This window comes from Leopardus geoffroyi, chromosome D3, assembly GCF_018350155.1.
Source record: "Leopardus geoffroyi isolate Oge1 chromosome D3, O.geoffroyi_Oge1_pat1.0, whole genome shotgun sequence".
Taxonomy (NCBI): domain Eukaryota; kingdom Metazoa; phylum Chordata; class Mammalia; order Carnivora; family Felidae; genus Leopardus; species Leopardus geoffroyi.
The window spans coordinates 40,806,260-40,830,890 of NC_059339.1; the positions used below are offsets into that span (position 1 = coordinate 40,806,260).

At 39.8% G+C, this 24,631-nt stretch overlaps 1 protein-coding gene across 2 annotated transcripts in view; it reads left to right on the top strand.

Moving 5' to 3' along the window:
- The first annotated feature begins 412 nt into the window (after nt 1-412).
- Nucleotides 413-24,631, top strand: part of LPIN2 (lipin 2) — an 86,183-nt gene continuing 61,964 nt past the window's right edge. The window contains exon 1 of one of the 2 annotated variants that reach the window (XM_045458788.1): nt 413-597. Coding sequence is in view for 1 of the 2 variants with exons in the window: in XM_045458787.1 (XP_045314743.1) it covers nt 21,554-21,661 (108 nt within the window). In the remaining variant the exon portion in view is untranslated. Of the gene's footprint in view, nt 598-21,432; nt 21,662-24,631 lie in introns of those variants that run through there. The other variant, XM_045458787.1, reaches the window with a different exon arrangement.

Below are 24,631 nucleotides of genomic sequence, written 5' to 3' on the forward strand. Positions count from 1 at the left end.
AAAAAACATTCAACTGTATGCCTTTCTTTGCACTTTAATACTTCTTTTTTGGCAGTTGGGCTCTAAGTTCCACGTGACGCGCCACACGGTTGCCATGGAGACTAGCAGAAACTTTTTTTAGAAAAGTATCCCTAGCGTTGCCCTACGCAAGAAAGAGGCCAGTGCCCCTGGCCGGGAAGCGCAGGAGACAAGCAGCCGCCACGGCGCATTCGGCGGCGCTGGCCAGGGAGGGAGGCCGCTAGGGTGTCGCGCGGCCGGGAGGCGGCGGCCGAGCGCGGCGTCACGTGGCCGGGGAGGGGCCTGCGCGCCGCCCGCCCGCCCGCCCGCCCCTCGGCTGCCGCCGCCGCCGCCGCCGCCGCCGCCGCTGCCGCCGCGTCCCATTCATGAGGGCCGCCCGGCTCGGCTGCGGCCCAGGCGGCTCCCGAGGCAGCGGCGGCGGCGGGCGCCTGGGCCTCGCGCGCGTCCTCGCACGGCCCCGCCCCCTCAGCCTCCGACGAGCCCGCCTTGCGAGGCCGGTCCTCACCGTCGCCGTCCAGCCACCGCCTCCCGTCGGCCGCCCGCGGGCGCCGTTGCGGGTTGGGAGCCGAGCCACCGCAGGTAAGCGGGCGCCGAGCCGGGGTCCTCGCGCCGCTGGACCGCCCCCCTTCCCCCCCCCGCCGTGGCTCGGGCTCCGCGGCGGGTGTCGCGTCTCTGCGCTCGGGGCGGCTGGGGTCGCCAACTCGGTGCGGTGCAGCTCTGACGGAGGCCGGGACCCCTGCCCCCGCTTCGCCGCCGCCGTCACGTAGACGCGGGCCCCGCCGGCGCCGTGGCAGGACGGGTTTGCGGGGTCGGCTGGGACCGGCGGGTGCGGGGTGAACGTGAGGAGGGGGACGTGAAGACTGAAACATGCGGGTGCCCCCGCCGCTGCCCGAAGTGATAGTCACTTCAGAACCCCCAACTCGCGGGTTTCTGGCGTAAAGGCTGGAGCGGAGGACGAAGTGACGCTTGGCCGAGCCGCACACGCCGAGGAAAGCGCGGCTGGAGGCCGCGTCTCCATCCCGCCCCCGGCCCTGGGGGAGGGGGCGCCCGAGGCACGTGATCGCATTCAATCCAGGGCTGGGAAGTTGCTGTTATTTCTCTGCAGCGGTTCGTTTGCTCTGTGTCTCCACCTCCAGGTTGTAGACCCGGTCCTAAGTGTGAGTAGTTTTTCCCTTCGCAACAGCCCCCCTTTCCCTCGGTAAATCTCAATTTGTATGGAACGTGTTAAGATACAGTTTCATAGTAAGGGCTTCTCTCTCAACTTTTAACCCGGCGGATCACCATTTTCTCCACTCTTGCGAACAAATGAAGACTGTTCTCGTTGAAAATTTGGGATGACATTTTGAAGGCATACTGAACAGGCAGAAAGATAACCCTTGCAGAAAGTGCTGGAACTCTGAATATTTGGAAATGCTCTGAAGTATTACTTAACAGACCGCTATACTAATTTTAAAGGTGCATCGGGGGATTATTTTTCCAAACCTGTTTGTTTGTTTGTTTGTTTGTTTGTTTTAAAGTGAAAAAGAATCACTTATCTTGGTGTCAGGCCAGGCCCTGTTGAAGCTCTGCCCAGTAGAAATGTTCTGTAAGTGTTACTGTTTATTAAAACTTGGTCTGGCTGGTTCATAATGCTTTGACAATACAAAGTCAAATTTTAAATACATTTAAATACAAGTTTAAAAAAATTGTATTAAAATGTATTAAAAAATACATTTAAAAAATTTAAATACACATTTAGTGGCCCATATGGTTGATATGTTGATGGTCTGATATTGATCTTAGTGGCTTAAGCACGTAAAGTATGGCAGATAATGCTGAGATGGGGAGAGACAGGGCCCACAAGGTGCAGGGGAAGGATTCAGGTGGTCCCCTAGTGCAGCATCCTCACTTTTCATGAAGGGCAGTTAACCTCAGGCCATACCCAGCCAGTGTATAAAAAGCAGTCCTAAGGCCGCCTGTGAAAGAGCACTGGCCAGGGAGTGTGGTTTCTTCCTTCCAGTTCAATATGCAGTTGATTGTGATATATCAGAGTGAAGTATCTCCATGTCCAAATGTTGATAGAGACGGCCATACTAGAATGCTAGAAATGAAACGATAGATTCTGTCTTAAAACGTGATGGCACAGTTGAGAGCCAACAGAGAAGCTTTATGTTTAAGAGGAACTGGAAACGGGAGCATTTGAAAACCATTCAACACTATAGTAAAGCTACTGTGAAGAAACAATTAAGAGAGTCAGCTGGGCATTGTGTCCTTCATTGCTCCAAGAATGTAGCAATAAAGATACTCATCGCCCTGTATTGTAATTTTTGGTTTACTGACTGGACTGTCGCCTGCACTAGACTGAAAGTCCTTGAAGGCCAGACTCTGGTAGGTGCCTGGTACCGAATGCTGAGCCAGCTTTTAGAAGAATCTCCATGGAGGGCTGTTGAACAAAGATAGAAAGCAGCAGTCAGTCTGTGTGTCCTTACCAGTGACCTGAGAGCTGGTGGCACTTCCTGTACACTCAACTTTCCTGAATTGTGAGCCTTGGTTGAATGATCCTGATGGTGCCATGCATTAGAGGTGGTAAAAGGTTAAATTAAGCTCATGAGTATTACAGGGAACATTTTGCAATGTTTAGTTTAAATATTAATATTTAGTTTAAATATAGCTTGGTTCTCTGTGTCAACAGCTATTCCCTCTGGGTATGCCTTTTTTTTTTTTTTTTTTTTTTTTTAGTAATTTCTTCATATAAGGCAGCATGGTAACACTTAGCTGGAAGCTTTGTCTTGTTGGGAGGTAGATACAGCTACCTTTCTTAGGTGCTTAGTAATGTAAGTCAGGAGGTTTTTCTTGAAGTCTAATTTAAGTCCACCTGCCTTTAATTTAAATCCAACCCTTTTTGCTCTGACCCTAATAGCTGTCACGGTTTGTGTGTGTATGTGTGTGCATATTAACTTGCCAGTCAATGGCTAGACAGTGGTTGGGACCTTTATTTTGAAAGCCCCTTTTTATCTGTTTTATTCCCTTCATTTATGAGATGTTGTATTTCTGGCTGAGCCCCAGAGTCTTCTGAACTGCCATTTGCCTTCTTCATAATGAAGTAACTCACAAGTTGGTAGGCAGAACCTCTAGTTGGCAGAATCCTATATAAATTGTCTTATTAAAACTTGGAAGATAATTATTATAGGCTGGAGTAGTAAACTTTATGGCTGTATCAGAAGGCATTCAAAGAAGATTCCTCGGTGACTTTGCTAACAATGAACTGCACTTTTTGGTATCCACTTCCCTTGCTGTCTGCTGTCAGTTTGATTCTTTTAGTAACACAGTATCACTATTACTAATGCTAAATGCTTTACATGTGTACTCTCCTTTAGTCTTTAAGACAAATGTGTGCTCACCCAGGGAGGTCCAGATGAAGCAGCTAGGTATCTCTGAGAGTCCGTGGCAACCTATGTGTTGGGGGTGCCATTCCAGCTCTGCTGGCCTCACCTCTGGCCGCCTTGCTCTCCTGGCCGGCCACAGGAAGCTTGGCCCACATGGTCCACCTCTGCTCTAAAATGCTGAGACTGGATGATTCTGCTGTAAGTTTTCAGTCTATAAAGAAGGAAGGGGAAGAAAAAAAAATGTTAGGAGATAAGCTGTGCTGCAATGCAAGATAAGCCCAAAATGTGACTTTTAGGATTAGAATAATGATAAGATACACATTTTAAAAATTTGATTCACTGACTACAGTTTAGAATCTTTTTCTTCTAAAGCCCTTGAATGCCATATTTCTGTCATCCTGTATTTGCCAGTTTAGATTGGTGTTAAAATTATTACTAAAAAAATGAGGAAGGAGCCAGAAATCCTTGAACTTGTAAAGTGTAACAAAAGTTACAGCATTGGCTCCTTGTGCTACCTTCATTTTACCTATGTACAAAGAGTGTCTAGCTGAAAGTCAGGTGACTTGTGTGTTAGAAAGAGGATCTTTTAACTTTTATTTAGGTCAAATATATAATTTGAGAGACTACATAAATGTGTTGGAAAAATGGAGGGCTCATAGAGATCTTTTAAAAGTCCATTTAGAATCTGTGTAGTTATCTTTGTAATCTTTGAATTTAGAACTTTATTTTTTTTAATTTTTTTTTTAATTTTTTTTTCAACGTTTATTTATTTTTGGGACAGAGAGAGACAGAGCATGAACGGGGGAGGGGCAGAGAGAGAGGGAGACACAGAATCAGAAACAGGCTCCAGGCTCTGAGCCATCAGCCCAGAGCCCGACGCGGGGCTCGAACTCACGGACCGCGAGATCGTGACCTGGCTGAAGTCGGACGCTTAACCGACTGCGCCACCCACGCGCCCCTGAATTTAGAACTTTATTATGTGATGTTTATATTTATCTGTGGTGTTACAGATTTTCAACATGAACCATCCAAATTAGGCTTTTCTACTTCTTTGGAAGAGAAACACTGGCTCCTAGAAAAGTCCATTTTGTGATGTTTGGGTAGCTAGGGGATTGCCTTTATCTGACTTTTTGGCATATTTGAACAGTAGGGAAAGTCTTCTGTAGTTAATTTTGTGAATAGTAACTGAGTTTCTTGACTTTATTTCATTTCATATTTACTTTTGTACCAACTCTCTTAATTTTACTGTTGAATAATACATATATTTGTCTGAACAGCCTCTAATCATTTTTTTCAATGAGGCAAAGTATGAATAAAATTTAAGGTGGTTTATAAATTCTAAGTTGTTTTCAACTCCTGGCATCTTTTTTTATCTTAACTGTTCAAGAATCTACAGTGATCCATTCTCACCTGTTTTAGCAAATAGAAGTTTCCCATCTCTGTTCTCTTATTTCTGTTTTCTCCCTCCCATCTCCACTGGCCCCAAACATTTATCATTTTCTTCAGTACTCGCTTTTCTTGATTAACTTAGGCTGTGGGAGGCATTGCTCTAGCTGTTAACCAGTATTAGAGTAAATAACTGTTGTCTTTAATTTTTAGACACTTCATGTGACCTGCTGGTAGCGCTAGTTTGCCTTTTTTCTGTAAATGTTGAACTAAGGGGAGGAGTAGGGAAGAGATGGATTGTTGAATGGAAGTGGTAAGAAGTTTGCCTTTTTGTTCCGAGTCTAGTAGAGAAAGTAGAATTTGAGGAGAGGAGGAAAGGACGTTGAAACACGAGCAACTTTTTAGGATGGTCCTGAGGATAGGATCTGTTGATTTTAAAAGTAACTACAAGGGGAAAAAGGAAGGGACAGACCTTCATAGGTTGATGTGCAGAAGAAAGCTCAAATAGAGTGAGCTGGAGTGGCTGTACAGACCTTGTATTTGCAGTTCAGTGGAAACTTTTTGAGGGTTTGGCATGCTATCTACCATTGTTTTGATATTTTAACTTTTTTGGTCACTCGTGAATTTAGTTGAAATTTTAAGTAACATTACAGGGGTGTAAAGGGATGTGGATTCTAAAAGTTTTAAGAAACATGATTAAATACATAGTATTTCAAAGACAAAGGGTACCAGTATCTAGGTTTGAAAATTATTTGGTTTTGATGGTCATAACTAAGTAATTATCAGTGATTTTGCTCAAAAAAAACAAAACAAAAAGGCACATGGTACCAAGTAACTTTAGTGACTGACTAAATTTCTGCATTTACCTATTTCTGGTATAATGGAAGGGATAATTGGTTGTAAACATCTTTTTTTTTTTATAAGATGATTTTTTTTTTTTCAACGTTTATTTATTTTTGGGACAGAGAGAGACAGAGCATGAACGGGGGAGGGGCAGAGAGAGAGGGAGACACAGAATCGGAAACAGGCTCCAGGCTCTGAGCCATCAGCCCAGAGCCCGACGCGGGGCTCGAACTCCCAGACCGCGAGATTGTGACCTGGCTGAAGTCGGACGCTTAACCGACTGTGCCACCCAGGCGCCCCAAACATCTTTTTTTAAAAAAAAATATGTTTTTATATCTATAGTAAGGTGTTTTATTTTTATAGGAAGAATCTTAATTACAAACGAAAAATTGACCAGTTAATCTGGAATTGAAATCTACCTAAAAGCTTTTTTTATGTCTCTGAATAAACAATGGAATTGTACAATTCCATGATGGTTCTAATCTATTCAGTGCATTATGATGTGACATGTGTTGCTCCTGGCAAGATAGATGTGTCCACCTGTACTAGAGACTTGGTGTTTACTGATTCTAAAAGAGAGGTATCCAGAATGTGAATAGCTCTTATAAGTTATTGGGCATAATCTATTAAATATAAAGGAATCTCAGACAGCAAAACCATCAGATAGTTGATGTGAATTATGAACTCTGAATTGGAACTCTCTGAATTGTGGTATGTTACTTTCTCCAACAGTTGCCTGTAAATTTGTGGTCTTTGTAAAGTGATGTGCCTTTTTTCGAACCAGTTTAAGTCAAGCAATGTTTGGGCTTACTGAAGAACCATGGGGAATATACTTTTTGTTTCCTTTACGATACTAAGTGTAATTATTTTTTTCTTTGTAAAATATTGCAAAATTTTCTGCCCACATTTTATATATTTTTTAAATTATTTTAATCTCAGTGTTTTTTGGATCAGTAATACTTATCCATCTGACATTATAACTATATTCATAACATCTGTTTATATATGAACTGCAAAGGAACAGGACTTATTTAGAGAAGTATCTAAATATTTTGTGAATAGAAAGCTCTCTATTTTATAATTTAAAATGTGCATTAGAGATGCTTTATAAGTAAGGATTGATCTTTTGTTGTAGGGTTTTCTAACTGGTTCAGCCAATTCAAAATATCCTGCCTAAAGTAGTGGTATTTGAAAAGTAAACATTTGGAATTTTGGTGTCTTTAGCATACTCTATCCACTGAGATTCAGTCTGTAAAATGGTGCTGATGCCTATTTTTTAGGAACACTGTTTCTAGGAGGTGTTTAATGTCTGTAAAAGATTATCATTATTATTACAGTTACATGATTAAGTACTTTCTTTGGCTGAGGCATTGTGTTTTACATAAATTATCTCCTAAGAGGCACAACAACCCTGCAAGGTAGAGATAGTAGCTGCATTTTCTAGGTGAAGACAGTGAAGCGGAAAGAGATTTGTCAAAGGCATGCACCTGTGTATTGGCATTGACCTACCCACCCACCCCCATTCCATTGTCCCTGCTCCCATGCCACCACACTGCCCAAGGGACTGTAAGAATTCTTAGGAATCTGCTTGACATGCCAAAACTAATTTGGGGGTGTTGTTTTTACTTTGTTAGGTAGAACTGGAGAACCGACTTTTTTTTTTTAAGTTTATTTATTTTTGAGAGAGAGAGGGAGTGAGAGAGAATCCCAAGCAGGCTTCACATCATCAGTGCAGAGCCCTATGTGGGGCTCGAACTCATGAACTGTGAGATCATGACTTGAGCCGAAATCAAGAGTTGGATGCTTAACCAACTGAGGCACCCAGGTGCCCTGGAGAACTTATTCTTAATGTCTGCATCTATAAACTGCTCGTAGAGGGATAGCACCTGCTGCATAGAAGCCTTGGGTTTCTCTGAATCATTTATATATGCAAAAACCAATTGTTCTAAGGAGAGAAAGACCAGCCAAGAAAACAGTGGAGGTGATTTGACTCCACCACACCTACTTGGTGCCTGCTCAGGAATGAGCTAAACAATATGAAGCTGATGATCATCTGCCTGCCTTCTGTAATATGAGTGCATCACTGGGCTGAGTTGGGATCAGGTGTTTAAAACCTGACCCCTAAATTGTAGCTAAGTTTTGCTCACAGGCTCTGCTTGAGAGGAAGGCAATTCTTTTTAGTGTTGGGAAGAAGAAATGGGCTCAGTTGGGCTTTTTGAGACATGGTATGTCAGTATCCAACATGATGTCTTCTTGAAGGATTTTCCTTGGTAATTTTGACTGTTCCTGATATGAGAATTACACTCCATAACCCCTGGGTTATGTGGAACTTGATTGTGAGTAGGGGCCCTGAGTTAAACATTTCAGAATTGGACAGAGCTTCTGGCCTCTTAATCCATGTAGGAACCTTGTTTCATCACATTGTGGGTGGCCAGGTGAAACCCCTAATATTGTTGAGTATCTGAGTTTGCATTTTTGAACAGATTTGTTTTTGGAATTGGCACTTTCTTCATTATATCACTTGATTCGCTTGGTAACTAGATCTGCAGACAGGATTCTTTGTGATGGAATTTTAATGGTGTTTTACCTACTGTAATTGAATAAATGGATAAGTTGGTATTTATCAATTCTTCAATACAGAATAACTTATGAAACAGAAATATATTCATGGACCGTTAGGAATTCCTAAATCATGATTACACATTTGGCATATAGCTTATCAGTTGTCTTATCTGTAATATGGAGATAACAATACCTACTGATGGCCTGGTTCTGAGGACTAGCTGAGACTGTGTATTAAACCAGAGCCAGAAGTCACCTAGAGGTCTGGAGGAAGAGTGGCAGGCTAGGATTTCTAACCCGACAAGACATGCCAGTGTTGAGGGGCACAGGGGCAAAGGGCAAAAGGCAAATAGCACATTCCTCTTGCCTTGAAGTAGCTTATAGACTTGTTTGAAGCAGAATTTTATAAAACAGGTAAGGATTGAGAAAGGAGTACTACATGAGTGATTAAAAGTGAGTCAGAGGAGGGGAACCTGAGTGGCTCAGTTGGTTGGGCGTCCGGCTTCTGCTCAAGTCATGATCTCGAGGTTTGTGAGTTTGAGCCCCACGTCGGGCTCTGTGCTGACAGCTCAGAGCCTGGAACCTGCTTCAGATTCTGTGTCTCCTTCTCTGTCTGCCCCTCCTCCACTTGTGCTCTGTCTCTATCAAAAATAAATAAATGTAAAAAAAAAAAAATTTTTTTTTTTTTAAGTGAGTTAGAGGAGGACACCTGGGTAGCTAGCTCAATCACTTGAGTGTCCGGACTTCGGCTCCTGTTAAGGTTATCTTGCGGTTCCTGACTTCATTCAGTGCTGAGCTCACTTCTTTTCGGATCCTGTGTCCCCCTGTCCTTGCCCCTCCCCCACGTGTGCTCTCTCAAAAATAAATAAAACATTGAAAAATGAGTCAAAGGAAATATTTGGAGTGAACTTCTCTGGTTATATTTTTAGCATGAGGATATGATGTTTAGTTAAAGATGTTTGTGCTTGCTTAAAATTTCCTTGACCCAGAACTTTTATCTCTATAGTGTCAAAATAGAAAATGCATTTTTATGTTAGCTGTTTTGTATCCAAATCTTATGCACTACATATGTTTGTAAATTTAAGCCTTGTGATTTTTGCCATCATTTCATCTCTTATTCTGTGAATTTTGTTGCCTAGGCCCATAGGTGGAACATTGTCTTTTGTATCTAGAAAGCAGAGCTGTCCTTTATACACTGCAGGTAAATGCATAACTAAAAAAACACCCAAAGCTCTTGCTGTCTCGTTCAAAAGTCTGTAACATTTTTCTATAAATTTTAGTACGTGATATTAAAATTTCTTTAGATTATATAATTACATGACATTTCTCACTAGTTGAAAAATACTAATAAACCTGTATTGTTAATGGTGGATTTTTTTTTTTTAATCTTCTAAGGATCATCCTTTTCAACTGTTAGCTAAATCTTTTGCTATTATCTTTGCTATAGAATGAAAAGGGCTTTTGTGTTAGGACATTCCCCTTTCCCAAGTGAATGAACTGGGCAACTTAATAAGAACCTTACTATATTTAAATTTTCTGGTTCATTTGTTTTGTCTTGTTAATGAGACATACCTAAAGCTCAGTGCTGATGCTGAGAGCCAGAAAAGAGGTTTTCCTTTAAAAGCAAAGCAAAACCAAACCCCACAGAGCTATTTGCTTGGTGTTTGTTTTTTTCTTTTCTCTAATAGTTTTCATTCCTATAGATAGGATTCTTTAGCATGCAGTTCCATCGTATAATAGTGCTATTCGTCTTTTACATTTTTAAGTGTATTTTTTTTTAATTTTTTTTAATGTTTATTTATTTTTGAGACACAGAGAGACAGAGCATGAACGGGGGAGGGTCAGAGAGAGAGGGAGACAGAATCTGGAACAGGCTCCAGGCTCTGAGCAGTCAGCACAGAGCCCGACGCGGGGCTCGAACTCACGGACGGCGAGATCGTGACCTGAGCCGAAGTCGGACGCTCAACCGACTGAGCCACCCAGGCACCCCTAAGTGTATTTTTTTAAGTGTAGTTTAAAAATTCAGATAGCACTTTGAGATATATAGTGAAAAGCACCAGTCTCTTCCTCACTGCTGACTACTGCTTCCTAGAAACAACTTCTTTGAACTCTTACCTGTTTCCTGTGGGATTTTCTTCTATGGGTCTATGCCTAAACTACTGCAGCTTGTTTTTCCAAATCTAGACATTCTCTGTGGGTTTCTTACTTTGCTAGATGAGGATTCATCTCTCATACAACCCTCCTTACACACTTTTCCTTCTATCCTTCCAAGGTAATCATATCATAATTTTTTATTTTCTCTATATTCAGTATTTATGTTTTCATGACCAAGTGTTGCTCAAAACTAGGCATATACAGTGATTTAATTTCTTCACCAGTTCAAATTTCTGTTTTTTCTGGAGTTAATTGTTTTGTTGGCTCATGTTTCTTAGTACCAGTCACAAATTCAGGCCCCCACTTTCAGACAGAATTACAGGGCTCTGGGCAGTGAACACCTCACCTGCATCCCATTAGTTTCTCACCTCTGTTGGGTAGTCTTTCCTAGAGATTCCTCTCTCAGCCTGTCTCATTTTTGGTGGGCACATCCTCCTGTAGCTTTTTGAGAAAGGCTTCACAGGAGGTCAACTCTGAGACCTTACTTGACTGGAAATTTATTCTAGCCTCATACTTAATTGGTAAGCTGGCTATGGAATGCTAGAATGGAAATAGTTTTCCTTTAGAATTTTGACTTGTTACTGTTGAGAAATCCCAAGCTTTTTAATTTCTGTTTCTCTTTCCTTCCCACTCTATGTATCCTTTCCTTTTCTCTTCCGGTTTTCTTTCTTTTCTTTGTTTTTCTTTCTTTCTTTCCTTTCTTTTCTTTCTTTTTCTTTTCTTTCTTTTGAAACTTTACCTCCTTTTGAAGTCGCTCTTACTTTCATCTTTTGATGAGGTGCCTTCATTTGTGATTTGCATCTGTGGTCCCTGGACCATTAATGGTGAAGGAGTGACTGGAACAACTGGGAAGAGCCCTCCTCACCTGGCTTCACGGTGAACCCACAGTCCTGGCCTTGCTTTGTACGTTCATGTCTGGTTGGCAGGCAGGTATTTCATCAGTGTCTGTAGGTCAGAAGGGCCTAAAAACACTCAGAACGTATGAGTGCTTCTCAGATCTGGTGAGGCTTCACGCCACAGACAGGATCACCTGCAGCTGTATGTCCTCATGAAAAGTTCGGGAGGTAGCTGGCATTGGGTGCTGTGCCTCTGATTGAGAGCATGGTGTGCATCCTGCTTTGTGTAGCCATGCCCACAGGGTGATTGCTGAATCCTTTGTCCTTGAAGACCACAGAGCCTTTAACATTGTTTATTGGCATCTTTCCATTGTGGCTGCCTTTGATAGAGGCCACTACAGTTCAGGTACCTCTTCATCTTTTGTGCTGGGCACTTGGTGGGAAATTTCATTTTGGAAAATCATGTTTTCGACTCTAGGAAATTATCTTTTTTTTTTTTTTGAGAGAGAGACAGAGAGAGAATGTGTGACTGGGGGATAAGGAGCAGAAGGGCAAAAGGAGAGAGGGGATCTTAAGTAGGCTCTGTGCTCAGCACCGAGCCTGATGCATGGCTCAGTCCCATGACCGTGGGATAATGACCTGAGCTGAAATCAAGAGTTGGACACTCAACCCACTGAGTCACCCAGGCACCCCCTTGGGAAATTATCTTGTAGTTGTAATAATTTTATGTAGTTCTAATGTGTTTTTTTGTTTTGTTTACATACCTCCACCAATGTGGGCTCTTTTTTTAAGCACTTAATTACTTTCTGATCCTCCATTTTTTTTCCTCCATCCGTTTTTCATCTTTTAAAAACTTGACCTCTTTTCATTTGCTGTCATTGCCTCTAGCCATTCTTTATACTTGTGAGTTACCCCTTTTATATTTCTTTACTGTTATGTTAGTGAGTGTATTGCAAGAAAGTACCAGAAACTGGATAGTTTAAACAACAGAAAAATTTATTGTCTCACTGTTCCAGAGGGTGGGTTAGTTCCTTCTGAAGCCTGTAGGGCGAATCTGTTCATTCCTCTGTCCTAATTTCTGGTGGTTAGCTGACAATTTTTGGCATTTCTTGGCTTGTAGATACCTTAATGGTCACATGGAATTCTGTATGTGTGTGTCTGTCCATCTCTCTTTCTTTCTCTCTCTCGCTCTCGCTCTCTCGGTCCAAATTTCCCCTTTTTCTGTGGAAGCCAGTCATGATGGTTTAGGGCCCACCCTAATGACTTCATTTTAACCTGATTACCTCCATAAAGATCCTGTTTCCAAATATCACATTCTGAGATATTGAGGGTTGGAATTTCAACTTAGCATTTTTAGGGCGGCACAGTTCAACTCTGAACAGTTGGGTTTTTAAGAGAGAATGAAAATAAAGTGTATGTCTTCCTTTGTGTTTAACAGAATGTCTAGTTATTGTAATATTTTTAAAGACTGTTTTAGTCACATCTATCTTCACTGAAGATTAGAAAGCAACTCTCAGGAAGTAATTTTTAGGTTACAGTTTGCAGTTTTTGTTCAGATTTATGTGACTGTTAAATTTCTTCTGGTTTCCTGAATGTTTGATAACTTAGTATCTGAGTCACCTCATTTTTTTCCTACTCTTGCTCTGTTTCTAAAGTAATTTGAAGGTTGGCAACATGACTAAAGAAGGAACAGCAGCAGTGGCTTGTGAGAAAGTAAATCCTAAGTATATTATCATGGCATAGTTATGGGAGTATAATCAGCCAGGTTCTAATGCTCTTTCGTGTTAATTATACTTGTTTTTTCAGATGTGAGCCTTCCTGGGTTGAGTTTGTTTGTTTGTTTGTTTGTTTGTTTTTAAAAATTCTATCCTACATTTTCTTGATTTTGGCTTCTCATTCCCTTTACCTAAAAGTAGCCTACCCTTCCTCCCTTACTTTCTGTCACCATCACTCTCTTTAATTTCCTGTGTAATAGTTATCCCAGTCTAGAATTTTATTTTTTATTTCTTGTCTCTTCTTTCTCCATTAGAATCTAAATGCTTTAAGAGCAGGTGCATCAACCAGGTTCACTGCTTGATCTCAGAATAGAATAGTGCCTAACATGTTATAAAGTAGGCGCTGCTTTTAAACAGGTCAGTGAGCGAAACAAGTTTTATTTGCCAACATTCCAAATGTTGCTTCGCTGAATTGCTTTTGCTCTTGGAAGTCCTTCTGTCTTGTTGAAGTAGCTCAGTGTGCAAGTCAGCTTGTGATAACACAAGTGGCTCAGCCTTACCTGGCATTTGTTTTGCAAAACTGTAAAACTAGGACACAGCTCAAACTGGAGTGATGAGTGGCTCTCATAGCGGTGCAGTTGGCGATGGCTCCTGTCTCCACAGATTCTCCCTTTATCCACCCAAATGTCCTCCCAGGCCGGAAAAGGGAGCTCCCCCCCTAACATTTCTGAAAATCCTACTAGGGTTCCAGTAGTAATTGTGCACAATAAGACAGGGCCTGAAATTTGAGTTATATTTTAATTGGATTTTGGTGGAAGGCTCTCATCCATCTCCACAGCCTCTCCCAGTTTTCCCAGAAGCCTCTGGGAAATATGGCCAATATGGGATGCCTGGGGTTGGGAGTGGGATCTTTGCATGGCTGCACAGGAGTTCATATCCCTGCTTCCTGGCCTCATGGTCACCACATTCTGTTTGAGACAGACCCAGGCAGTTCCAAAGAGAAGAGTGGAGAAGTAGTGAATTTGTGCTTCCTGATCCAGGAAACAGGGAGGGAGGTGCTACATTCTGAGAGTTAAATGTAAGAGAGATTGCAGGTGTTATTAAAAACTGAATATGTGTTACAGGAGCTGAGGAATTCTCCTGGTCACTTTTATGACATCATTTAAGTAAGCCGGCAGATTGGTACTTTTTTTTTTTTTCTTGTTTTTTATTCGTATGCTACCAGTACAGGGAAGACCTTTCTCTCCACCTACAGGAGTCACTGAAAGTTGATTGATGCAGTGTGTGAGACTGGTCAAATGGTTTATGTAGCAAAAGTCACCTTTTAACTGGAATTGTGGTACTGTCTTGATTTCATCATGATATCCTGAAGGGTTATAAGGAAATGGCTTGGCATTCGGATGCTGTCCCAGAGGTGATTGCTACAGCTTTGACCTCAGTCATGTTCCTTTGAATTTCAGGTAGGTTTAGAAAAATACAAGCTCTTGGGGTACCTGGGTGGCTTGGTTGGTTAATTAAGTGTCCAGCTTCAGCTCAGTTCACGATCTCATGGTTCAGGAGTTCGAGCCCCACATCGGACTTTTTGCCCACAGCGTGGAACCTGCATGGGATTCTCTGTCTCCCTGTCTCTCTGCTCCTTCTCTTCCCTCGCCCTCCCTTGCCCTCCCTCTCTCTCTCTCTCTCTCAAAATCAATAAATAAACTTTTAAAAATTCTTTAAAAAAAAATACAAGCTCCAAAAATGAAGTATGCATACTCACAAAATGTTGAATCTGGTACCTCTCATGCAAAAGCTAACAATCAGCTTTGAAATTCTTAGGTGATTTAGAGAACCCGGTGCCTGTGGTAAGGTCTCTGTAAAGCCACATGATGCTTTCTATGTGTGGTGGGGAGGGGAGAAACAAGAAGTGGTTCTGTTGTTCTGGGTTACATGTATGATATTGGATACAAGACTGTCCTGGGATGTGAGCAAATAGTCATTTCTTTCCTGCATCCTCACAGTGCTTATTGAGATGGGGGTGATGGATGATGACAATTGATGGACATTATTCACAATGAAAAATACTATTTAAATAAAAGATGCAACACATTGTGAAGTGTAAAGTTTACCCATAAGATCTAATATAAGTTCTTCAGCTTTGAGCTCCATTACAAATGAACTGTTGATAGCTCCTATAAAAGATGTTCCTGTGAAGGAATATGACTAAAAACTTAATGCGATCAAATAAATGTACACTGCCCACTTCAGTGCAATATATGCATTTCAATGATGCTATCATTCTTACAACATTTTGGAACGCCATTTTCTTTTCAAATTACTTTCAGAGTCTCAAAATATATCATTTTATGCTCAGTGGTGGAAGGTTTTTACCCCTTAAGGTAGGTTAGGGTTTTCACAATAGCTACAAGTCATTTAGAGCAACATCTGGTGGATCATGCATGTCAGAGAGATGAACAATGATCTACTTCTGTGCTGTTTAAGAGTTGTGACCATATAGTAATGATAGTGATCATGCAGTTTTTACGTTTTTTTTTTGATGTTTATTTATGTATTGAGAGAAAGACAGAGGAAATGGGGGGAGGGGCAGAAGAGGACAGACAGAATCCCAAGCAGGCTCTGTGCTGTCAGGGCAGAGCCCCACGACGGACTCTATTTCCTGAACTGTGAGATCATGACCTGAGCTGAAATCAAGAGTTAGGCACTTAACCAGCTGAGCCACCCAGGTGCCCCACTACAATTTTTTCTCTTAATGCATCTTAGGGGAACTTTAGGTTGAAGTAGGCAGATTGAATTTCTGAAAGACAATAATCTAAGAGTTCTGGTTATTTTCATTTTAGTTTAAATTTAGCCAGTTGAATAAAATCTGGTAATCAATATAGATATAGCATTAGAATTTTCTTAATATTGTAAAAGGAAATTCCTAAAGTTATCATTGTCATAGCAATGTATTTTAGCCATTTTGCTGTTCATTTCCTGAAGAACACAAATGAACCTGCATACAAGAGTATGAAATGCTGCATATTCTGATGGGAAGGGAAGGGTGAGGTAGATGCCATCAAATTGAGAAACCTGCAGGTTTGAAAAAGAAACAAATTGGGAGAGCAAGCCTTTCGCAGGGTTGCCAGATTACACTGGGGGCCCATTTAAGGCTACAGATAAAAATTTATACTTTCACCTGTTTGTCCTACCAGATGACTCTTCCCAGTAGTGCTCATGATGATTTTTTATTAAAATGATAATCCCAGTTGCTTGGATGGTATTTTCTTTAAGTTTATCAGTATGATAGCAAGCAAATTGTAAATTAAACATCAGTGAAGTGGTTAAAAGCAAAGGCTCTGGAGTCAAGCCTTGGTTTATTATATCCTGGCTTCTCTAGCAGCTGTAAAACTTGAGCAGGTTCTCACTGTCAGTAATAGTTATGTATATGGGATGTCAGTTGGTTATGTCTTTTTATACACTTCTCTCGAGGTCCTAGCATATTTCTTATTATTTGTATGAATTTTATGTGTGATAGAATTTTTACATTTTCCTCAAGAAACTACATATCCAAGAGATTGTTGCTGAGTTCCTGGTCTCTAAATACTTAATCAACATTACAGTAGCAGTTCACTTATATGGATGGAAGAAGAGGACTGGAAGACGAGTACCAGCTAATTACCAGTATTTTTTTAATTAAAAAAAATTGTAAGGAATTCAAGGAGGTGCAGTTATAGCAACAAAGTAGTTAAAACAACCATCACCAGTTTTTCAAGTGGTCCAGAAAATCTTTAGTTAGATATATGCAAAACTAGCTGAAGAAGGGGAAATTCCTCTTGAGAGCCAAGGAATGTGAGTGTACAACTGACTTGGGTCTTTGCATGATGCTTATCTCATAATTTGTTAGAATTTTTGTTTATTTTTCTTTGGATTGTGTTAATGATATTAAGTCTTGCTTACTTCATTTATTATTTGTCGTAGTTTTCTATGGCAAGTTCTAAGCCATCTCACTTTTGACCTGGCATGGAGAAATCTAATACTGTACTTCCTTTAAAGTATCTTCATTTGGCCTCAGTGTGATACACTGGTGTGCTCCTGTTAGTGGTGAGTTTATAGCAACAAATTTGTTTCTAAAAGATAGAAGTGTCACACTTTTAAAATTATTTACAATTTTTAAATTTGATAATAATATGGCTTGCATTTCAACAGGATTTCTTGAGTGTAGGTGAAATGGGGTGACCTAGTCCTAGTACAGAAAATTGTTTATATACTTAGGGTGTCATCTCTGAGTGTCACCATGGCGACAGGGTCATTTCACACCACTATTCAGAGGGTGAAATGAGAAAAGAAAGAGAAACATTTAAACAGAAACAGTTGTGATTAACAGGACGTGGATGGGCACACACACCCACACACACAGCCACAGCCACTGAAGCAGCTGCCATGGGAATTTGGAGCAGAGCAGAGCATTCCCCATTTGTTTCTGGCTTTATTTTATTGGAAGTGTTGTCCAGAATTGGTGACACAAGTCAAGCCATGATTCTTCTCATCCTTAATTGGGCTGTTTAGCCTAATGATCTTAATGATCAAACAGATACACTTGATAGCTACAGCCAGACAACTCTCAGTATAATCTCTCTGGTCTCAGAATATTGGGTGAAAGTTTGACCTAGAACATTAGTGTCAGAAGGGTTCAGCTTCAAAGATTTTTTAGTCCCAAACTCCCTAAAATGGGATATGTTAACTGAAGATATTCTAGGCCCTAGAGTAAATGTGATAAATTAACCCTTGAATTTTGTAGAAGAAACCTTTATTCAGTCACTTTTTTTCATATTAAATGGATGCATCAGAGTAGAATGCAAAATGTGTTAAATTTTAAAGGTTAAAATATAAGTTGTCCACAAGATTACCTTTGAGAAAGATACTTTAAGTTGGGCCTCAGGAGACCCTTCCAGTTTTTTCTCCTCTGTTCCTGAAAAGACCCAAATGCATTTGATTTTTCATTCATTCAAAGCTCAAGTGAAATAGTAACTGGCTACCCTGTTCAGAGAGTTGGGGATTGTATGAGGATTTATAACGAAACACTAGAACCTTGAGTAAACTAGCCATTATCCAATAAGCAGTTAAATTGTAAATGTTTGAAAAACCTCAGAGAATTATCAAGAGGAATTTTGCTCTTGGTTTTGAAGAATGCATATAAGTCCCTTTTTTCATAAGTAAACAGTGAATTATAAGTAATTCCAGATATAAGAAGAAAAACTTCATTAGTATAGATGATGAGAGCCATTCTGGCTCAAGGAACTCTGTAGTCCTTTGTGTGTGGGCCTCTGTCGTGAGTGCTCTTGAAGATATGGACATGTACTTGAGTTAATTCCTTTGCTGTAGAATAATTATGGTAAAGATTATGAATTGTTTGTAACTGAGGCTTTAAAAAGTATTTTCATCATGAGTTTGTTCTAGTAAGAACTTTTTAGTGTTCTTTACCTCGTCATGGGTATTTCAGTAGAAATAAGTTGCTTTTCCACAGTTTGACCACTGGGGGGATGTAGATTATTGTCATTTTTTGTATCAAAGTCTGAATATAACTAGTGTAAGTACTTCTGTGGAACCAGTTTAGCTCAACCTCAAATAAGCAGATTTCAGGTTAAGAAGTTTTAAGTAAATCCCTGTGCCACCTTTAAAAGCTTTTTAATACTTAATCTCCTAAGTCTCATATACTTAGGGGATCAGTAGTGAAAAGAAACAAAGATGTGTATTTTACTAGCATCATTATCAGCTGTGGAGTCTAAACAAGATTCTGACTCTCCTGACTAGCATTTTAGCTTTGTTTCCCCAAGATAGACCTTTTCTTGAAAGATTTAAGTCTAGGAAAAGTAAAAAGTAGTCTTTCTTGACTACTTACCATTTATTATCTTTGCCTGTAGAGGAAAAGTTTGACAGTACAGTAACATTTTTCTCTGAAAAACCATATGGATAATTAAGAATTATTCTTTGTAATTTTAACTTTTATTGACCAAGTCCAAAAAGTGCCACCACTCAAATGATGGGCTGGAACCAGAATGTCAGGTACTAGCTGGGAGTCAGGTGATCCACAGTCACAGCTAGGGGAAGCTGGAGGTGTGTGCCTCTTACAAAATTGGTGTTTGGAAGATGCACTCACCCTGTCTGGGTCCATGGTGCATGTTCACTTGCAGTCAGAACATTCTGTGAGTCATCAATCCAAACAAACAGTGAAACGATACCAAGACTTAAGAGAAAACTGAAGTGACTGGCCTAGGGGTTGATTATTGTGTAAGAGGTGTTTGAGGTGAAGGTTGCCTGAACAGAGGTCATACCCACTAATTTTAGGCTCTTGCCTCTCTTCTCTTGTTAGACCTTTCTCTTTCCTTCTGGTCAACCACCATCCTCCTTTCCCTAGCACTTTCTCTTCTGGTCTCAGCATGGCATTATGGGAGAAAGCACCAAACCAGAAATCAGGTCCAACTAAATGGGTGGCCTTGGGCTAATTGCCTGATGTCTCTGTATGCCTCAGTTTACTCATTTTTTTTTTTTTTAATTTTTTTTTTTTCAATGTTTATTTATTTTTGGGACAGAGAGAAACAGAGCATGAACGGGGGAGGGGCAGAGAGAGAGGGAGACACAGAATCGGAAACAGGCTCCAGGCTCTGAGCCATCAGCCCAGAGCCCGACGCGGGGCTCGAACTCACGGACCGCGAGATCGTGACCTGGCTGAAGTCGGACGCTTAACCGACTGCGCCACCCAGGCGCCCCAAGTTTACTCATTTTTAAAATGAAGTTTTTATTTTTCCCTTTTTCCGGTATCTTTATCCCTCCATTTACCTTTCTTAACAGTTTTCCCCTTTTCTTGTCATTCCACCTGTGTATTTTCTCATCACTTCCCAGTTTTATTTCCTCTGTTTTTCCTTTTTAACCCCTTTCTCATTTTCTTATGTAGTTTTTCTTTAATCTTCTTTTTCGTTCTCTTTTATTTGCTTCTCCCTCTCCCCGATGTCTTATTTCCCATTGGTAGCACCCCAATATCAGTTTTTTTTTCTTACTGCCGTCTGATGCCAGGGATCTAGAACTATAATAGGACATAGAGGAAGAGGTTTAAATTGTTATATGTTTAATATTTAGGCCAAAAAAAACCACACTTCTCTTTTAAACGGAGGAATTTGTGTTAACTGTTATATACTGAGTTAGATAATAAGCACCAGTGAGCACTTTCATGTACTCCAGGCACACATTAATATCTGTAGGTTGGGCAGCAAGCAGTGTAACCTACTGAATCAAGCTAAATTTTTGCCATTTCTCATATTGGTGAATTTAGTTTTAAATTCTGCCATTTAATATTTTTATTATATGGATCTTAGCAATATATTGCTGTGGTAAACCTTACCCGCCTCCCCTTACTTGGTCAAACATTTGGAAATACTGTCTTTTTGTGATGTTTAGACATAGAAAAAAAGTTTAATAATTTGAACATTAAATACATGAGGATCAGCTAGTATTTTGTTGATGAATTAACACGATACTTCCATGGAATGATTAAAAATCCTGTCTTCATTTCTTCATTAGTAGAACTTCAACTAAACATCCTTTTTGTCAAGATTGTCTCAGGGCCCTACAGTAGTGCTTTGTCCAATAGAAATATAATGGGAGCCGTTTATGTAATTTTAAATTACATAAAGTAAAAAGAAAAAAAAACAGGTAAAATATAATTTTAAGAGTCTATCATATTCAACATATCCAAAATAGTATTTTAACATGTATGTATAAAAAATTAGATTATTTCACCTTTTTTTAATTCTAGGTATAGTATTCTATACTTACAGCACATCTCAGTTGGTTCTAGCAACATTATAGATACAGCCACATGTGGTTGATGGCTAATTGTAAGGAACATCACAGCCCTAGACAACTGTATTGAGTAAAATAGTATACATATGTTGATTTACAGAAAGGTAGAAAGGAAATACCAGGAATGTTTGATTTTTACAGTGGTTCAATGTCATACTCTTCATTGTTGTACTACAGGTTAATATATAACAATATAATTAATAATATGTTAACATATAATTTATTATAAATTTTTCATTATTTACAGGGCTGAATACACTATCTTCCATTCAGAAATTGTGAAAATAAATTGGGTCATGCCAATGTGACAAAAAATTGTTGGTTACTGAGTTCTAGAAAGCATGTGTAACCTGCTGTCTTTGGGAAGCTTGTTGATACTTAGAAAATATATGAAAACTATTTTCCCTTAAATGATTGTATAAGATTATTTTTCTATAAGTATAGTTGTTTTTATTTCTAAAAACGAGGATGTGATTGATTTGGAGAATCATTAACTCAATCCGTGTCCTGTGTGATGGAAGCTGTAGGGACCGTCATGTGATTGGGCAGGACTTGGTACCTATCAGTGTAAACACATGGCACAGCCTGTCCCATGCCCCTCCTTATCTTCTGTAGAGAGAAGGGGTTGAGGTGTTTTGAGCAAATCTTATTGGTAAAGACGTTGTATGTATTGCTTTTTTTTTTTTTAAAGAACCATTTCCTTTCAGTTTTAACCATATTACTGTGTGTGCAAACGGTTTGTACTCAGTTTGTCAGCAGAGTGGCTTTCCGTTTTGATAATTTAGAACTGTAACTTTGTCTTTGAAAAAAAGACATGATAAGCTAGTTCAGTTTTAAGATGTTTTACTTGGAAGATGATAGTACAGATGAAGAGAAGAAGGTTCGTGAAGGCCTATTAAGTGAAACTGAAGGTGTCTACCATGGAAAGGCCCCTGCTGGTATCCTGGTGAGTTACGTGCATCAGTGTCCTTCCCTTTGCTTGCTCGCTGGCTCAGTCTGTAGTCTGGAGGGAAGAGGGGGGGACACCCACCAAAAGAAAATGGCTAATGCCTTTTCTTTGGAAAATGTAACATCGTCACGGATTTTATTAACTTTTAATGTTACATTCAACAGAAATATCTGATACCTGTTCTCCCTCATTCACGCTACACCATCTTTATATTTTTCTCTATTTTCTCTTTTTCTCTATTAACAAATAACTTTCTGCCTAGAAAAATAATGAGGTTGCTGCTTATTTTTTTTAAACTAGGCTTCAAACTAAACCTATCTGGTTTCACATTTTTGCATCTCTAAGTACAGTAGTTGAGGAATAGAAAACATTTAAAAATTTTATGGTTTTTATTGTCCTAGCCGCAATTTTTTGAAAACTAAACTAATATTTTGAAACTGGCATTTTATTCTATGATACGAAAGAATGCAGTCTTTCTCCTGTGATTACAAACAAAAAAATTTTATAAACTTGACTTATGTGGGCAAAATGCAAATTGAGGTTTTTGTTTTTTGTTTTTTGTTTTTTGTTTTGTTTAATCTAGATAAGATATAAAATAAAACAAGTCAGGAGCGCCTAGGTGGCTAAGTGGTTTGGTCGTCCGACTTTGGCTCAGGTCATGATCTTGTGGTTCATGGGTTCGAGCCCTGCATCGGGCTCTGTGCTGACTTCCTGGAGCCTGCTTCAGATTCTGTGTCTCCCTCACTCTCTCTGCCCCTGCCCCGCTCATGGTCTGTCTCTCTCTCTCTCTCTCTCTCTCTCTCTCTCTCTCTCAAAAATAAGTAAACATTAAAAAGAAATTTAAATAAAAAAAATCATACAGAAGTATAAGTTCTAGAAGTCTGCATTAAGGAAATAAAATCAGGTAAATAGAAGATAATATAATTTAACTCTAAATTATATTTAGAACCTTTTCCTTTAAAAATAATCAGAAGTAAATACCATGAGGTAAAGGTATTTCTTAGAAAATTAAGAATGTTTGTTTTCATGAAAACAAGGGTAAAATAAGAACAGGTCGATAATTTCAAAAATCTGTGACTCATAATCATGTTGATTTTTAAAGTTACACAAATTTTTGTCACCTTTAAAAATGTTATCACATTTGTGTGCTTTTGCTTTTTGGACTTGATGAAAGTGTACTTGTTCAGGGTTCTCAGGAACTTATGGAACTGGACATTGTTTGAATATGAATGGCAGTTAGGTATACAGGGAGAGGTAATTTACTTTTGAAATTTCCTTTTTAATAGTATACATTTATGGCTTCATGCACATTTGTCATAAAGGTCAGCAGAGAGAATAGTGAACATAGCTGAATCTTTATGAAATATTTAAAAAATTCTTTTAGTGAGTAGCACTAACACACGCAAACCACCCATCACCAGAAAAAGTTCTTATGCTTCGTGCTACTTGTGTTTTCTAGAGAGAGGTCAATGGGTATTTGATTAGACTGCATTTTATTAACAGTTCCCTTTTATGTTAATGTTAGAACATTGAAATCCCATGAGTCACCTCCCCTGCCCCAAGAGAAACTTGGATTTTCTGGATGGCTAGTGTTTGGAACACTGGATTTCATATCTGCTTAATGAACTGTATTGATTATATGAGAGTTAGACTTTATAACTTGGGTGTGTGTGTGTGTATGTGTGTGGTGAGCAGGGAGACAGAGAAACCTAGTTTTCAGGATCCAGGCCCTCAGTGACCCTGACTCTCCTTACTACTCATATGCTGCCTGGGCACACCTCTTGTTGGAAGGTGAATGAATGTCTCTATCTTAAAGGAGATGATTTTATGGATTTGGAACATAAATGTATAAAATCAAATAGTTTAAAAAACCATGAAAAGACTTATGTGCTTTGTTAGAAATTAGGAATTGAAAAAAAAGGTTTCCATAATTTTTTTTTAATTTTTTTTTTAAATTTTTGTTTGTTTGTTTTTCAACGTTTATTTATTTTTGGGACAGAGAGAGAGCATGAACGGCGGAGGGGCAGAGAGAGAGGGAGACACAGAATCGGAAACAGGCTCCAGGCTCTGAGCCATCAGCCCAGAGCCTGACGCGGGGCTCGAACTCACGGACCGCGAGATCGTGACCTGGCTGAAGTCGGACGCTTAACCGACTGCGCCCCCTAGGCGCCCCATGGTTTCCATAATTTTTAAACAAGTGAAGATAATTCCTTTATTTGGTAAGAAAAAGACCAAATTATTCATATTTAAATACTCTGAAGTTCCAAAATCTGCTGGCCTTAATTTCCACCACTTATTTAAATTAGGGCAACATATTGACTACAGGAGTTCTTAGCCAAACTTGTAATCCTAAGAAATACTTTTAGAATCAAATCTTTCTGTGGAGACTCTAGACAGCATCTGGCCATTCCTTTTAGAGATGAGAACCCCAATAGAGGCTGTAAGACCTGCTCATGGGGCAGAAGAGAGAACTTGACTTTGTGTTTTCATGTCCTCACCAGTGTCAGGGGACTCGAGGAAGCCAAGAAGGCAGTCCTTCTCCATCCTTGTCCCTCTGCACTCTTTGTCAAAGGACCTGGGCACTAGTGTGGTTGAGTCCAAAAGACTTGTTTTTGTTTTTTTTTTCTTTGTAAGTGAGAATTTTGTATGTTTATATTATTTACAGCAAGGTTTACTAACAAACAGCGGTAGAAGATAGCAAGTCACCCTGTAGGTGGGGCGTGTGGCTTGGGGCAGAGAACTTTATACTGAACTAGGAAAGGAAACCTCTGTGGAGATGGGGAAGCCTCCCCCTCAATCCCCAACCATAGCACATTTTGTCATTACTTCCTGCTGCCCGAAATCTTAGAACAACACTGGATGAATGGGTCCAAAACCAAACATGTTCTTCCAATCCAGCATGGACAGTGTTCACAAAATTAAATATTTAGTTGCATAGAATTTTATTTCCTTACAGAAATGTGGTGT